We start from the raw sequence: 17,575 nt of genomic DNA on the forward strand, positions 1-17,575 counted from the left end.
CCAGCCTGCCCTCGAAGAGCCAGGGGGCCAGGCATCACTAAGTGGATGTTGGAAAACGTTTGAGATGTGCTTTAATATTAGTAGTAGAAAATGAGGAAAATAAACTTGGCTGTATGGAAAACAGATGGGTATTCGATTAGGCATTCAGCAGCAGTGTGTCCTCAAGTTGATTATTGGCGAACATCGCCGTGATGATTATGACGCTGACGATAATGATGATGGTAACACAGGCATTTTTTCTTCAACGGGACGATTGAGGGTCGTCTCTGTTGTACGGTGACGGGGGTTTGTCTCTCTCTGCTAGTAGGCATGTCGACGAAATATCTGATCTTTACATGGCACGGACACGGACTTGACCATGTGTGTGCTATTGGAAATGACTAACAGGGCGCACGGTGCCGGCATTTTTTTTCTTCTTTTCTTCCTATTGCTCCTATTTGGAACAAAAAGAAAACGGGCTTTGCGTCTGCCAAAGTTAACAGTACTTGTAGCAGCAGGAGCAGCGATAACGACAATAAAAAACAGCACCGAGAAGCATGAAAGAGGGACAAGTAATCTCTACCATAACGAAAAGATGCACTATTTGGTGCCTGCTGTAAGTTTACGTCTGTGTGAGTGAGCATGTGACTTTGCCGGTATGTGTTTGTGTGCCTATATAGGTAGCTCTGTGCACGGAAGGCGTAACGAAACGGACATATGAACGAAGAAGAACGTTGGGTACTAGACGCTTACGTATGGCAAACGTTTTCCACATTGTAAATGAGACTATACTGTAACGTTTGGCTGTCAATTACATTATTTCGAAAAAATCTTCCCTTTCTAAAATCCTTGTACTCAAATGCAAGTAGGGAAAGCAAGGGTCACCTTAATAAACTCTTGAGTATGACTTACGCTGGCTTTGGGATGTCCCAGGATTTTGGCGGCCCTGCAGGTAAGGACAGCCCTGCTGATGAGAAAGGATCAAGTGATGTATGCATTTGCTTGGTTTAATAAAGCTGTTAAACTTTGTAAAATTCGCCAGTCTGTAACACTGTAGGATTCCGTAGCGGGTCCTACTTCGCCTCCAAAAAATGTAGCTTTTTTTTTTTTATCTACCCTCTGGTGAGCTACCCTTCTAATGATTCTTTTCGAAAAACACAAAAATTTTCTCCTCTGGAAAATTTGAAGTTATCGTGCGATTCACTGTGTATAGAGGATTAAGAAAGTTTCCCTACAAGTTTGATGATTCAGTGTATCGTCGAACGGTTTACTCTTGCAGCGGCAAGGTATAATGCTGCCTGACCAAACCCAATAGCAAACCTCAACACCATTTCTTTTCAAATTGAACCACTTATTACGTTTTGTCGAATATAATGCATGAACATACATTCTTAGACGCATGTTAGAAACTGGTGCTCTCAGTAACCTCATACAAGGTATTTTAGGTACTTTAGGCATTTAGACCTTCCCCTCTCGTCCTTTTCTTTTACAATACCTTCACTTATAGGATTATAGAAAAATTTCTGGACCGACACTGCAAAATCTTAACAACTGCTTCGTTTTGCTATCAGATGATAGCTGTTCGTAATGGTAACGCCGTTCCCAGGTCGACTCGACTACATGATTTGCGACGTGACAGCGCAGCAGGCATCGACCTCAAGCTGTTACCAATGCCAACGCAATGACGAGGCTCGTGGCAACAATGTCTGCAGTAGACCTTTCTATAGCAGCTGTACAACGACTGTGGGCTGTAACTGCCGCTGATTCACTGAATATGATAGGACAAGCAGCAGCATTCGTAGTACGAGCGAAAAGGCCAGGCGCGACGGCTGGCCGACGTTACCTGCTGCCATTGATGCAAGCAAGCAGCAGCACCTTGTGTCGTTGCTTTTGCAGTAGCGCCATGAGCCCTTGCAGACGAACGTTGGATCGACCGGTCGGTAACACCATTCCAGTCAACAGTTGCTTGTGACAGCAACAGACGTGTCTTCAGAAATTCGCCGTTGGCGGAGGCGGTAGCGTTACCATGACGTGACTGCGTGCCGCGTTACCTGCTGCTGGCAACCCCATACGCTGCGATGAAATGTCTCGTAGTCATAGGAGCGTTGCTGAAGTATTCGCTCTGCTATGGTTACCCCTTAACACAGCTACTGGCAGCAGCTATATCACTTCAATGTCTGGTGTTTCCCGTTTTTTCTATCGATCCAGTCGTTTCGTTCGCTTTCTCTGTATGGTTCATGCTTGGGCAGCGACAGCAGAAGCAGCAGTTCTAACGTCATCGTTACTATCATGAGAAAAGCAAAAGGCCGTCGCTCGCTCGACGTAGCCTCTTTCGGTGCACTGACCCTCTCGCAGCTCTAGTGCACAGTAGCACAACGCAGTTTTCATTCGTTCGTTCACGCGTCTTTCCGTTCCAATGAAATCGGCTCGCCGTCGGTACAACGACTAGATGGCTGGCTATTGCCGCCGAGCCTGTGCTGACAACAGCGGCGTCCGCAGCGGTGGTTATGTTGTCGTTGTTAAGGGTCGCCTGGCGGTCTCCCGTTTAGCCAACGTCTGTGTGGGTGTCTGCCCGTTCGTCCGTTGTCTGCCTGACGTTCGATACATTGCACATAGGAATTCGTTTGCGTGTTTCTGCCTATACGAGCTAAATGCCGCTGCGGCAGGCGGAATCGCAGGATTCGATCTCTGTGGCCTTCCCTCTCCCTCTTTTAGTACTATTTCTGCTGCAGCTGCCATTGTTATAGTTGTTGTCGGCGTCGCCACTAGCGAACGGCGGTACCAGAAGCCGTACGTGTGTCCGCGAGTCGTTTTTCATTGTGTTCCTTATCCGCGTCCGTGCGTTGTTTGCTCCATCCGTCAGTCTGTTAATCCGTCCCATTCGTCGTCAACGACCTCTTCGTCGTTGCTTTTGTGGCTCGCTTATCCCTTTCGTCCGTCACGTCATTGTATAGTGCTAATAGCAGCAGCCAAAGCTGTATAATAGAAATTATCGGGAAATAACGCGGCTGCGAAGCGCCGTCATTAGAGCGATTGTGGGTTACAGAAGCAAGCGGTCAACGTAAATTCAGGAACAACAGTTTAGCAGGGCGAAAAGGAGCGCATGGGCACTAGCATTGCTACAGTTGCCGCTCAACATGTAAACAGAGACAGGTAACGCGACACACCGAAAACCCGAACAGACAATGATCAAGCAACGCCTTAACATGTCGACGTACAGGCTACGGTGATCTATTACAAACAGAGCATTCAAATAGCCTGTAAAGAATGAGCGTATAGGATGGCGCATCTGCAAGGCGGGCCTTTTTGTTATCACTGATTTTGACGGGGACGAAACCATTCATAACAAAGGAGGTAACTTCATAAGAAGGACTGGCCACTATCGGAAGGACACACCAGTATAAAAGTATAGTTTCGTCAATGTCAGCTGAAGATTTCATAATTGATATTAGGACGTTGACACGAAAACTGCGCCTTGACACATTCCACGTGCAGTATATTTTTGCGGCTGGCCTGGCTATAGCAGCGTTTCTGATACGTGTTTCGCTCGTATGGCACGTGTTTTTAATATGTCAGCGATGCCTTCTGTAGTCCTTTATCTCAATTATATCTAGTGACGCATGTGCAAATCTAAAGTTTGCTTTAAATGCGAATGGGTCTTTCGATATCAACGCTTAGAAGTAAACGAAAAGTGTACGACACGTGTGGGAAGAGCAAGATCAATTAAGCAACGAAGATCTGCAGCGTGAGGACGAAGTTTCCAAGTAGCAATTGCTCTCCAATATTAATAATTTAAATTGTAGTTCAGGTCATCTGCAAAGCTCATTATTATAGGTTAACGAATTTCGTCCGCTAGCGTAGGAAAGACACACCGTTTTAGACTTATTTTGGCATCGGGTTCATTTGATCCCTTTGAAGCGATTGAGGATCGTTGTTGAAAACTCGAAGTAAAAATATAGTACTCTGCCAGTTGACTGTAACTGCGGCCAGGATTGCGGAAACGGCACTGATGCAATAGAAACATAAGCAGATTAAAAACTTGTAACATCCATTGTTCGTAACAGTGGGCTTCGCGTACATCTTTTGACCACTTCAATGAGGTTGTTTACACAGGCTGCTTCTACTTGAATAGTCAGAAAAAAAAAATCTGATAAAACCACTAGTCTCACTTCGACTTTCTTTAGTATCAGACTTACGTAGTGTAAATATCTAGCGGCCTATTTGCTTATTGAAAAATACCGCGCTGCACATGATTCACCCGCCAACTTATCTAATACTCAGCTAGGCTTTGCCGAAAAATTTTTGTTTTTCATGCGGTATTGCTAGTCATGGACCTAGCGCAGTGGAAAAAATCCTTTCTCAGTGGAAAAAAAAAAAAAATTTTCTCCTATTTGGCTTAATTTAGCCAAAAAATCGGATACTTATTTACCGCAATTGGAAACGAACGAAGCGAAATAAAGTGGAATGATGCACACAGCTGACGCCTTTGCGGTGCTCCGAAGTATGTACCGAAATTATATGTACACTCACTCCAAGAGAATATGTACGCTTCTAAGAAACAGGCTACATCGATTGTAAAGAAAATATTGCGCTTGTCCTTAGTTGAAAATAATAAATAGTATTTTAAACCGGATTTTAGCGGAGAGAGTTTAACGGCTTACTGTAAATAACGACTGGAATTGGTCTCGATCCCTTTACAACAGGTCGCATTTTAAATACAGTCATTCAGCTCAGAGCATTGAAAATACACGAATATAGTCTCACGAATAGCTACTGTTTCACTAATTTTTCTACGCATGTAATTTCAGAGCCCTTTCTAAAATTATTATTACTATTCAATTTTAAAATGATGCAGCACTTCTGGTTAATATATGTAATATAGAGTCGAGCTTCTCAGACTTCGAGCCTAAAATCATAAAGGCGCTGCGAACTTGTTTATCTTACAGATGCTTGAGGCTCACGTGGGTCACAGACGCGTCCCAGAGCTAGTTATAGTCCAAAACAGACCTGAGTATATAAATATACTTAGGTCTGTTTTGGAGGTCAAACTGTGAAGTTAGTTCCTTCTCGTTAAGGACTGAAAACGAAGCAAACATTAATAGCAGCATCTACAGGAAGTATGTAAAAAGCGTGTTGGAATCGGTTATGAGCGCAAACGATTTCTCTACCGGTATCACATACGTCCATAGGGTGGCTGACAACTGTGGTGTGCCTCCAAACAGGAATAGGTTGGATTTTGGCGATTGTAATCAAAGCGATCAGCCTCTGTGTCTTTCCCGCCAATTCGATATTTCTTAGCCGCTTTAACTGAAGGGAGAACTGCGCGGGCTGCAAAAACAGACCATAACGTAGCGTCTATTTGCCATGGTTTAATATTTTCACAATATCAAAGAAAAAGGATGACCGCCTCAAACCACTGTCCGATCAATGGCAGCGATAAAAGCAACTGAGACCGACGTCGACGAAAACTAAAATTATCCACCCACAGTACGAATTATCAGCGACCACAAACAATTGCTCGTACGCTATTTTTAAATTACACTTAATAAATTTTAGTGATGACCGCAGTACTTCAACACGGTACAGGTTGAAATCAACTTAGGCGCACCTTTGCGTCCGGAATATACGTTCTTGACACAAGTGGTCAGCTCTTTGTACGAAGGTCCTTTTGTTTTGCTGCTTATTATAGTTCAGCACTAAAAATAACATTGTTGAATATTTGAGCAGAATACCTATACACAAAGAAATCAGTTGGATTTGAGAAGCCTGTCGCAGAGCAGCCTTTACCAAATAAAAATGCACCCCAGTATTCTGAGAAACGCCTGGAATCCTAAGGTCGCCGCTAGTCCTCCTAGATTACACTGAATAATTTTCCAAAATCTTTAAGATGCATTAATTTCGTTGAAAATATAACATGGCGGCATTGGAAAGCACACCTCAGTTTTACTTCGCTTTTGTTCTCTTCTTTGCTGTCCTTCAAGCTTTATTCTATCATGTATATCCCTTAACGTTTTGTTCTAGATGAAGGTTCGGTCTCGTTGTTTCTATCTTCCACATATCCACACGTGTGCTTTCGTTACGATGGACTTTGAAAAATGAATGCATATTCTAACAATGGATCGTCGCGCTGAATAGCTTCTCGATCCAGTCAATGGTTTTCGATATCAGTCAGTGCGGTCCATCGCACATAATGCACTTTCTGATGTTTGCCATCTGTACCTGTTCAAACATGCGGCAACATTACCGAACAGAATATCGCAATTTTCTGCCTCTTATTACTATAACTACTATTCTGATTGCCATTACCAGAAGCCCATGACGCTGTAGCCGCTACTAAACGAGCGCCGGACGCGAAACCGTGAGGACGTCGGGCGCACCGTTGAACCAGCGCGACTAACGGCTGTCGAGCTCTCAGCCGACTCGTCATTGTCGGCCGTGCGGGATCACAACCGGACGAACCCAGTCAGCAGCATAGGCTGACAGCAACAGCAAAACAAGATAGCGGCGGTGGCGAAGATAGCGGCGTAGGGAGCAGGAATGAGCGAGAGTCGGCCCGGTTAGGCCGAGACCCAACACAGAGCATAGCGCATGGCGCACAGATCATAGAGCCTCAGACCCAGCTAGTTAAACAGCCAAAGCAAGCGGCGGCACAAGAACACGATAGGCGCTAAGCCTAATGCCAGAGCCGAGCGAATAGTCTCGGCGCACGGCCGCGGTCCCGCACTCGTTTCCCTCCATCACAGCGCGGGCAGCCCTGTTGTGTCCCTGCCGATCCGGGCAGACTCGGCAACTGCTGTCGTCCCCTGGTCATGCGTCCATCGCAGCAGCGCAGAACACTGCTGTTACTACTATGCCAATGCCGCGAGCGCCGTCGCCACAATTCAACTCTTGAGCTGTTCGGCCGACCGACCCCGACCGAAAGATTGACTGGACGAGCGACCGCCAGCCAAGGACCAACGACCGACGAAGGACCAACGCCGCTGACTGTTGTTCCCTGGCTGCCTTGGCGCTGCTGCTACTCGGTCAGTCTCGATCGTGCCGTGCTGCTGCTGCAGTGTTGTATCGTCGGTACAGCAGTCAGCTGTGCTAACTACCAGTCAGTCGGCAGCTGGCATCGCCTGCTTGCCCGCCAGCCAGTCACCATCGTCGGTGCCGATGCGCTAACTCACTTGTCCGCTCGCTTGCTCTTTCTCTCCCCACAGGGTTCAATGCACTGCAAATCAACAACAGCAGTAGCGGCGGTAGCAGCGCACCCGCTCATCAGTCGACAGGAGAGCCTAAAGCCATAGAGCGACGTCCGGTCATTGAGAGGCCGATGATGGTGGTCGTGATGGTGATGATGACGTCGACGGCACTCACGTATACGCAAACGCAAATACCCATATCATCGACGGTCAGAGAAACAACTGCCTGCCGCTAGCTGCCACTATACCAACATAACTACTGCTACAGCCGCATAGCCCCATACCACCAACAAAGGCAATAATAGGAGATACAGTTCGCAGGGTCAGGCCACTAGCGCGCTAGTATACTCTAATAAATGCCACAAACAATAGTACACTTGCTCAGCCAACCAGTCAGTCACACACACAGGCATTCTCGACTGGTGGCGACGATCGTAGACAAACAACATCGCCAATGATGACGACTGCGGCGGCGATGATCATCGTGCTGCTGCAGCTGATGTCGATTACCTCTCCTCGTGGTCGTCGTCACTAGCGGCGGCGGCGGCGGCGGCGGCGGCCGCGGCGATTGCCGGATGGCACAAACTCATCTAGAAATATTAACTAAGAACAATAGTATGAATGAATAGTAGGACGACGACGAGGACAACAACAATAGCTAACGAATACGTCGATTGATGTACTCGAAATCTAAGACACACAGGCAAGCAGCCACAAGGGGCAAACATGGCACTGGGCGGTAATTGAGTGTACTTCAACGACAACCTTTAGGTAAATAACAGGAATTCGTTTCTTTAGTGGCTGGCTAACTAACCAAGCCCATACGATGATAATAATTGTCAGTCGCGAAGCGAATCTAATCGATATGGACGAGGTCATGATCAGGACGTCGATAGCGACGACGAAGTAAACGACAGATAGACGTTGCAATCCCGGTTCAAGGTTGCCGACGAGATATGCACGACGATTGTTCGGTCAGTCGTTCCGTCCGTTCGTATTACTGGCGACGGGCCCCGCAGCAGCAGCTCCGAGAAAAGAATAAAATAGTTGACTATGGACCCCGCGTTTCTTCTATTTGGTCTTTTTTTTCAACGGGAGCTAAGAGAATCGAGAGCGGGCCACAGGCGGTCACGATAGAGGAAATCCCTGCGACAATGAAGGCGGCGGCGGCAGCGACGACAGTTAGCAGCGCTCTATCCACTACGTCTTCTAGCGGGGCATCGCGGCCCTATCAGTAACGCCACTATAATGCGCATAAGAAAGCACTCACAATGAGAGTAGGGAGACACACAAACATCCCGCAACGTCGTGCCGTCCTGTCGCAGTCGTCTTCCAGGCAACGACCAACTGTTCACCCGCACTTCTCATCCCTCACAGCTCATCAGTGTTCGCCAAAAAAACTGGCTTTTCTTTCATGTACAGTGAGGTCGCAGTTAACGAGCGTAATAAACTCACGTCGAAAATGTTCAATACGCATTTCATTCATTTTCTCATTGATTTGATTATTACGTACCTTTTGGTGAACGTGAGGAAGCGACGCTGATAACGATAGACAGGAAGGGGCACACACAGAAAATCTGTTGTACAGAGCTCAACAAGGCTACCGATCTCTGGATCGCACGGATATTTTCCTTCGATACGATGGACCCCAGTCGCTCACTATTGAGTATCTGTCGGTCGGTCGGTCGGTCGGTCGATTGACTGGCCAGTTTGTTCGTCCTTCTTGGTTTGTCTTTAAAAAGGAGTTGAATACTTTTCGCAGTAAATGTTTGCTTTTGTTCGGTAGTGTTAATGGTTTTTTTTTGTGATTTAATCCTAGCTGACAGTGGACGAGCTAATAAAGCCAATATAGGCTACCTGTACACACATACACACACACAGTTAAACACAGTGGTGGAAATTATAGATACTGCCGCAGCAGTAGCTTCTCTTGTACTGCCGGTATGGTTTAGTTATAGCAGCAATTGCAAAAGCCGTGGTAGCTAACCGATTTCTCTCTCCTGCGGCGTAGTCGTATCCTACTGATAGATATGCACTGCACAACACGCACTCATCTCTTCTCGACCCAGGTCAATTGAATCTAATACAAGCACACCCCCGGTAGCACACCACCACGTCGGTGTCGTCGTCGTCGTCGTCTTCTTCTTCTTCTCCGCCGCGGACTCATACACGCAATCTTCACACTATTAAATCTATAATGCTATAAGTATCTCTAAGCAGCAGTAACATGAGCACGCACGTGCACAACCAGCTAGAACTCTGCCGTTCGGCTGAATTTGACGTCAAACGAAACGTGTATGGCACCACTACTTCTGTAACGCGGCGACGACCACAGGAGCTGATCGCCGAGGCAGACACACAGACCTCTCTACACGCTACTCAGCCAACAGCCAGCCAGCCAGGAGCAGCTGCAGCGGCAGCGGCTCGCAACTAGAGTCAGTCAGTTGAGCCGATGCCGACTTCAGCCGGACAGCGATATAAACACAGACGGCCCTGGCACGGTGCAGACAAGTTTAACGTCAAAGTGGGCCCCGGCCCGGGCCAAGCGCTTTAAGCGGCCGGCATTTTGTGCACTCGGTGAAATGTCATGATTTTACACGAGAATAACTTATAGAGATTAGTTAAGAAATAGGCCACGCTTGATGGGTAGCGTGCTTTGCTGAAATGTTCTACTTGTAAACAGATTTTTACAGCACCTACTTGACGAATGGAAACTCAGTGGAAAAGGGGTACGTCGAGGGCGTGAGCGCTGCAACGGGTGCCGTTTGGCTTGATCGGCTCTTAGTTATTAATCGGATGCTAAACTTTACTTTCATTCAGGCAAAAGTGTCAACATCCTTGTAAAGGTAACTCGTTGTCCAGGTCATGGTCAAGGCCCCTTCAAGTTGTACGCATTGTGGTCGCTCTGAGCATTCTGCCTCTCGGTCGACCCTCTCCGGAAACTCGCTGACAGTCGGGCCTCGCCGGGTCCAACGACGCTCGCTAGCAGACGTTGTTGGGTGCACACACTAAGTGTATCTCATTGACCGGTTGTGCCATCCAAACATCGTGATGGCCGACCAAGTACGACCTGTTTGGACTCATCCTAAAGCTGCACATGTTCAGCAGTTGTTATGTAGCTCTATACGGTGACGTCGTGTTGCTGCCGGCGAAAAGAGAGGAGTTTAGAGAATTTTCTGCTAATCCGCCGGAAGTAGCAGGATCACACGAAGTTTCGTAAAGTAGGTGACGTGCCTTTAGGGAGTGTTTGCGCTGTTGCTGCAAGAACGTGATTTCATGCAGGTTGACACAGTAAAATTGTCGAGGCAGCGGTAACGGGTGTTCGATTTCAGGACTGGTTGACTCAGTCACCGATCCAAGTTGCGGGAACAGCGGTTTCCTTACCTTTTTCCTATCAACGTCCTGAAGCGAAAGCTGTGTTCTAGATGATTTCTTCTCTCAGAATGTGCAAACACATTGTACGGAAGTGACCAACAGCCCAACTGCTGATGTTTCTAACTAAAATCATTCTCAGCAATAACAAGGAGCATAATATCTACGTTAGTCCTTTAATAAGAAAACATTCTAGATAATAATAGACCATTACGACGGTAAAAAAACTCCGAAGTTTAACGCCAGACGAATGGCGTTCTACCTTCGATCAGCTGATGCCGCTTTGTGCAGGATCAACAACAACAACAACAACAACAGCAACAGCAACAACAGCAGCAGCAGCAGCAACAACAGTACCGTGTTCATCTTCCTCTAGAAAATACTGTTTATAGAATTGCAGCTGCTGCCGAAGGCCAGTTATGCGCCACTGTATCTCACCACCATATGCCCCTAGTGCGCTGTCAGATTATAATAAGAACAGTGGTGATGATTAAAGGTAAGCTGTAGTTAGTGACAAAACCGTAACTCATCTAAGGAACGATATCTAGGGAGAATGATCGTGGTCCTAGAAATTTTTTCTGTTTCCGTCGCCTATAAAACAATGAATCCGGTATCCACTTTTTCTCCAGGATGCTTCGTGGTGGTGCGAGAATCGAATGACAACGTCGCGCACTTTATATAAACTGTGCTCGTCATTTTGTGAGTAAGTATGTCATCACGCTTCTAGATCGAAATGTCTCCTAATGGTACATATTATTTTAGTCGAACATAGGCGTGGTATTGACAAAGTGGCTTTCTGAGAGTACGTGGTTAGACCCGTTACAACTAAATCGTTGTTAAACTTGGCAACCCTGAGTGTCTATGCTGCAGCTTAAGAAAAGAACCGGTACAATTTAGTTTAACGACTAGGGGTTTCTCCATGGCAATGCAACCGGCACGATTAGATCCGTTCTACTTGCGCTTCACATTTATTGTATCTAAAGCTTTCAGATTTGACTATCGGCTAATTAGAACGTTCCGAACAGCGTATATCCGCTTTTGCCGCGCGATTCTCAACAAGTCAACTCAGTCCGGCTCAGTTTTACTTTGATTTTACAATTTTCAGGATGGAAAAGCGTTTTAGGTTGTTGATAATGTAAATTGGAATGCGCACTTAATAAATTTTGAAAAACGCTTACGTAAATGCGAACGCTGAAACCGTAGATAGTAGCTCATTAATCGTAGAGAACTTTACATTAAAAGGGTCCTATTTAACAAATAAATAAAAACATGATTTTTGCTTTGCTTTTCTACTGAAAAAAAGGTTACGGTGAGAGTATGTGGCATGCATTTCTCTCATGGTATAAGAAGCGAAACATCTAAATTGGCTTTCTTTAATTACTTCGGTTATCCCGTATGTCTTGAACGAAAGATGTCTGAAATAAAAAAAAATTTTTCTCTTTAATCTATTTCCAAACAGCGTTAAATAAAGAGACAGATTGTGGTGTACGTCTGCCCCCTGTTATATATCGTCTATGAAATTGTCTTAATTACATTATTGTTGTTCGAAATTGCAGGTGGTGGTAGAAGACGAACATTAAGATGACCTAGCTGTAGATCGTCCAGCCGCCCATGTTCGTCCGGCAGCTAAGACAGAGGAAAAATGAGTTGACCTCTGCACTAAAGTGGAACGGCCCGCGGATACCTAGTCGAAGAATCTTGGATAGCGCTGCTACAGTAACGGAAATAGTTTAGGTACACTATATATGCTGACTTCACTAAGTGGTCTTCAGTTGTCGCCTGACACGAGATGTTTACGGTGAAGAGTAAATAAAAGAGCAAAACATGTCTAAACCCGTTGAATGCGGGTGAATCAAGTGGGTTTTGTGTAGTCGTCACATGAAACCCAATGAACTAAGTAAAGTTAAGAAGTTAAGTTAGCGAAACTGGTACTTGTTTTACAATTTTGTGGCAGGGATATGGTTCCTAAGGACGCAGGGTAGGCAGGTACGATTAGGGACCAGAGCCCCATGTTGAACGTAGATTACTTTCGATGTGTTTAAAGAAAAGCATATTCAAAATGGGTTTGGGCAACAATTTTGTTCCACAGGATGAGGTGGAGCAGTACGATTACTAATGATTACTGTGTCGTTCGGTAAGAAATTTCGAAGAGCGGTACTTGATTTCATGAATGTTAAACGATTAAGAAAATATCGAATCGAGAAATATATCTTTTTGTCATTATTTAACACTGAACCGTTCTACGTTGTAACGAACAGATAAAACTATGTTGGCGATCATTGTGATAACCCTTTCGGTATGGACACTTTTCAATCTTCTCGACGTTCTTTTGAAGTCGTGTATGGTAAGGCCGTATCTCGACTACCTACGACACTACAATTTCAACGTGAAGCTATTTCGCATACAATGGTATACCACAAGGTGAGGTTTTTCCAAATGCGTTCCACATAGTGTGGGAAAAATTATTCCAAGTAAGAATAATAATCAAATGAAATAATTAGCGGAGTGATATTAGGAATATTTATAGTAGTCGTGCTAATAAGAGCATTACCTTAGTGTTTGTAATGTTTTTTAGACTGAACCGGTATTTTAACGCGGGAATGCCGTATTCGCGAAAACCACTGCAATCACTATGGTTCGATATTGGAATCGTGGCAACTCTTATACTTTGTCCGATAGCCTGTTTCCTACTAACTCGAACTTTTGTCTCACTATTGTGGGAAATACTCTACGTATCCGAAGGTGAATCAAAGATACTTTCCGTCGAGTCCGATTTCCGTAAGATTTCATTTAGTCAAATGATCAAGGTTAACGGGAGTGATAGATAACTTAAAGCTTCCTTGATAAATTCGGAAAGGCAAATATCTGCTTAAAGCAGCAAACATTAATGGAGCTAAGTTTTATTTATGAATATAAATTGTTTTCTCAATTCAAGCTAGGCCACTTACATCATTTTGCCGTGAAACCTTCATTTGATGGTGCCAGTTGAAATTTGGTTTTACGTTAGATTTTTAGGTTAAGTTGGGCTTAATGGTCTAATGAAATTTTGTGTTCATAAAATTGGCTTGTGGGGTTTTTCTTGCATAGCTATAATATCTCCTGTAACTTGTGACATTTTTTGCCTAAATAGGTATGATCTGAAAGTTGGCATAAGAATGTTGCTTTTTAATTATGAACTTTCAATTCCTACGAAAAAGGATTTTTCATTCAGCTGAAAGCAACCCTTGGAGTCATGCATACAAGATGCTGGCCTTCTCTAAAAACAAACCCTATATGCTCAAACCTTAGGCTATTTTCATCGATACATTGCTATGTCATTTTCGATTGGTCTATTCATGAAGTAAGTGCATTTTTGTAAGACAAACATTAATTTGCGACCAGTAAGCTTGTGATTTAAGATAATTAATATAGGAAATTCATTTGGTTATTTTAGCATCTGACGCCTCCTCCGGATCATCGGGGAGCTCTTCGTCAATGGATCTCACTCCTGCACTGCCCGGAATAAATTTACCGTTCTCTGATCTTCCATTTTATATAGCAACTTTAATTATATGCAGTGTTTTGCACGAATTCGGCCATGCTCTAGCCGCTTCCAAAGAAGGTAGATTTTTTCTTACTTTCGTCTTATATTTGTTCGTCCTTATTTTCAGGTGTCTATCATCTTGACTCTCTGAATCTACTTAAATGGGCTTTATATAGCGAATCTAGAGTGTAAATAAGAGGAAACACATTTAGCCTGTAGATATATTAATGGTCTTCTCAGCAGAAGCCGTTTATGTATCGAACAAAAATATACTAAAAGTTTTCGATCGGATCATGTCTACACAGTACGCGGGGCATTTTGCCGCGTGCTCACGTCTTGCTAAACCACTGAATATCATACGTTCGCACTTTTTACTGGCTTAGATCATTATCGTAGTGTTTCTTGAATCGTCATCATTCATGATTATTGTCAACCACTAGACTCATCTAATAGATAAATGCAAAAAAAAAAATAAATATGTGTTAGACCAGATAAATTTTTCTTCGGAGCAATGCATTTCCTTATCAACGAAAAATTCTTACTCATTTTCTCGTTTAGGCGTCCGGATTAATGGTGTAGGTGCGTTTGTCGTGGTGGTATTTCCCGGAGCGTATGTTGATTTGCCAGTGGACCCACTGACAGCGCTTCCACCATGGCGTCGCCTAAGAATTTTGTGCGGAGGAGTATGGCACAACCTTGTTATTGCCGCTGTTGCCTGGGCACTCTTAGCCTCAAATCCGGTACGATTAACATGTAAACGTGATTTATCACAGGCAGCTATTTCAAAGGCTTTTACGAACCATCGGCGTCTCAAGCCTCTAAATAATAAAGCCTCTTTCTGTTTGCTACTTTTTTTTTTTTTTTAGTTTCATCCATGCAATAATCCTAAATATAGATAAGCTGCAACCTAGGAACAGATAGGGTTAGTCACAAGTAGCGTGACTGTTTTAATTCCTGTTATGAATTAGGTGTTATTGTCGCCGGTGTTCCGGCCAGGTGTTGCGGTCGTCTCAGTAGATGGATCTATCAGCGAAGGTGCAGCGGGACCTGGAGGTCTTTGGCCTGGAGACGAAGTGACCGCTATTAACCACTGTGAAGTCCGTAGTACCACTGATTGGGAATCTTGTCTCGGACAGTACGTCGCGTCTCGTTTAGAGGGCGGTTGTTTACCTCGAAATTTTGTGCTTGGCGCAGCTGTAACCGCGACGAACTTCAGCGTTGGTGATCAAAAGGGTTCAAAGAGATCGTGTTGCTCACCCGGAGTTGAATCATCAACAGATTTATGTTTTTCACTTCAGCCTGAACTAAATGCCCAAAGGTGAATATACATATGATTTTATTTGACAGTTACAGATAAAAAAACAGATTATTAACTATAAAAAACTCTGTTTGTTTTGATCATTTTTTTTTTTTCGAAGTATGCCCTGAATTCTGCGTCAGTTAATTTAGTATCATTGTTTAAATTCTAATAAGTTATTGATTTTGAACTTAACAAAGTATGCGCGGTTATTTGTGCATGTTTTTTTCGTAGTAATCCAACTAACCGTTTCTGTGTCCCTGACTACGATATGCTGATTTGTAAGTAGAATACGTCGACGAAATGAAAATATTGGAAACCTAAAGGATCTCAGTAAAAATTGAATTCTATTTTGTTATTTTGTGTGGTTATCAAGAGATACACATGATTCCCCACAAACGTGAATATTATATAAAAGATTAATGGTGCAGATCTAGCTAGGTACCTGTCGTAACTATACATTTATGAAAAGTCTAGCGATTTTTTTCATTTCTGTCGGAGTAAACATGCAGTTCTTGTGGGATAATATCTGTCGTACTAAATAATTTTTTTTTTTGCATGTACTTTCATCTAGGGAGTGCCTACCGGTCCGACGCAGTCTACAAAAACTGAGTGTGCCCTGCAGAAATTCTTCGAGTTGTGCTGAAGGTTCAGAAGTTTGCGCCACACCGATTCTAGCTCACCCTTCACATCGGCTACTCATCATAAAGGTAACGAACCTTCAAAGCAGTCTTTCTATGGTGAACCAAAATGCTTAACTATATCTTATATCTGTTGTTGCTACTCTTCTGATAATTATAACCTGTATAGATACATTTTGAATGTGAAGGCCGGATTATATGATATGGTAGAGCGATATCTGATTCATATTTGATTTCATTCAAATGTACTATCTACAGTAAATGGTGTATTATTTCTCTTAATACTTGCTCCACTGAACTATGTTTAGCGCGCAAACGTTCGTCAGGATATGCTATTTGTGGGGCCTCCCGAGGAACTCTGGAAGGCAGTGCGTGTCATTCAGTATGTACCGCGAGCAGGTCTTTCACTAGCTTCATCCCAGACAATTTACTATTGGGAAACTCTGCTCAGGTAAGACTATACTGTAGAGAATTTTCACAAACATCTTATATTGCTCGAATAATTTTGCCTTTCAACGGATCCAACGTATCTCTGATTTTGCTTATATGTTACGCCGTAAGTATGAAACCACTAGGACAAATTAATTTTACTAGCTTTTGCAAGTCATATTCGAATCTCATTTCCAGGTACTTAGTTTCGTTCTCTGGGGCGCTCGCCATCTTGAACGCGATGCCGTGTCATACTCTTGACGGTCATTGGATCGTGATGGTATTAATTGAGCTTATCTTGGGTCGAAGTAATCCGTCGTTAAATCGACATGCTTATAATGTACTCACATTTACGGGGACTACATTAATTGGTCTCACCGTTACGCTCGGCCTAAAAAAGCTCTTCTATTTTATGTAATAGATGTACACTTCAACGCGAACCGATCTGAAGTTTATATCTAAATTAAGAAAGCTGATGTTTCAAAACCAGACGTACTGTATGTTCAGCCAGTGCTCAGTACCAGTATAATGGGGTTTACCGATAAAATACACTTATATTCATTATATTGCGACTCCAGGTATCGATATGCAAAACTGGTTAAACCATCACATACGATAGTACCTTGTATAAGAACTTGGAGAATATATGGTGTGTGCCACGTACTCAATATATGATTAACAGAAATGGCTGTTTCTATAGCGTAGAAGTACTCTTGTTGGTGTAGTTTAAAATATGTGCGCTTGTTGATAAGCAAGCGGAGGTTTTTATACGGAGCATGGCCAGACGTTGATCTATTTAAACACTTTGTTGTTTATCTTTCGCCTATTTTTGTATGCAAATAGTCCCTACGTGTATATACATTTAATATATATGTAGATATATTTATATATATATGAATGTTGTGATTTATGGAATGAGGTTTTTGTAGCTGAATATACCCAGAAGGAAAGTGACGAACGAACTTGAATAATTTCTGTAAAATAGAAATCTGCTATAGTAATTACAAAAAAATGAACATAAAAAATAAAATGATTAATGCAGTCGAAAAACTTTTCTACAGGTTGGATATATTTCGTTTTCATTGAAGCACCCCGCAGAACCATGAAGTAATATTTTTGCCTTTTAGTAATATCTTAGCCTAGTTAAAAA

At 43.6% G+C, this 17,575-nt stretch overlaps 2 protein-coding genes across 6 annotated transcripts in view; one reads left to right on the forward strand and one right to left on the reverse strand.

Moving 5' to 3' along the window:
* Positions 1-10,069, reverse strand: part of LOC111247269 (uncharacterized) — a 35,432-nt gene extending 25,363 nt beyond the window's left edge. For 2 of the 3 annotated variants that reach the window (XM_022797996.2, XM_022797984.2), the window contains exon 1: positions 8,677-10,069. The gene's annotated coding sequence lies outside the window, so the exon portion shown is untranslated. The remainder of the gene's footprint in view (positions 1-8,676) is intronic. The other variant, XM_022798014.2, reaches the window with a different exon arrangement.
* Positions 10,070-10,207: 138 nt separating this feature from the next.
* Positions 10,208-17,492, forward strand: S2P (membrane-bound transcription factor site-2 protease). 3 transcript variants are annotated; one of them, XM_022795836.2, is made up of 11 exons: positions 10,208-11,031; positions 11,165-11,238; positions 12,092-12,269; positions 12,871-12,956; positions 13,111-13,313; positions 13,969-14,136; positions 14,617-14,798; positions 15,027-15,376; positions 15,930-16,065; positions 16,305-16,447; positions 16,624-17,492. In XM_022795836.2, exons 4-11 carry the CDS (start codon positions 12,877-12,879, stop codon positions 16,841-16,843), a joined length of 1,482 nt encoding a protein of 493 aa, XP_022651571.1. In that variant the 5' UTR covers positions 10,208-11,031; positions 11,165-11,238; positions 12,092-12,269; positions 12,871-12,876; the 3' UTR covers positions 16,844-17,492. The 3 variants fall into 3 exon arrangements, with proteins under 3 accessions (XP_022651571.1, XP_022651554.1, XP_086833085.1); XM_022795819.2 differs by having other exon boundaries at positions 10,209-11,031; positions 12,794-12,956; XM_086976959.1 differs by having other exon boundaries at positions 10,213-11,031; positions 12,794-12,956; positions 13,111-13,277.
* Positions 17,493-17,575: the final 83 nt, after the last annotated feature.

Source organism: Varroa destructor, unplaced genomic scaffold, assembly GCF_002443255.2.
Source record: "Varroa destructor unplaced genomic scaffold, Vdes_3.0 BEIS01000001.1, whole genome shotgun sequence".
NCBI lineage: Eukaryota > Metazoa > Arthropoda > Arachnida > Mesostigmata > Varroidae > Varroa > Varroa destructor.

Excerpts from the sequence above, each read along its gene's own strand:
- S2P (XM_022795819.2), top strand. The coding sequence starts at position 12,802 with ATGTTGGCGATCATTGTGATAACCCTTTCGGTATGGACACTTTTCAAT. Across the intron at positions 14,137-14,616 it reads TCTAGCCGCTTCCAAAGAAG|GCGTCCGGATTAATGGTGTA; the intron begins GTAGATTTTTTC and ends TTTCTCGTTTAG. Across the intron at positions 16,066-16,304 it reads ATCGGCTACTCATCATAAAG|CGCGCAAACGTTCGTCAGGA; the intron begins GTAACGAACCTT and ends AACTATGTTTAG.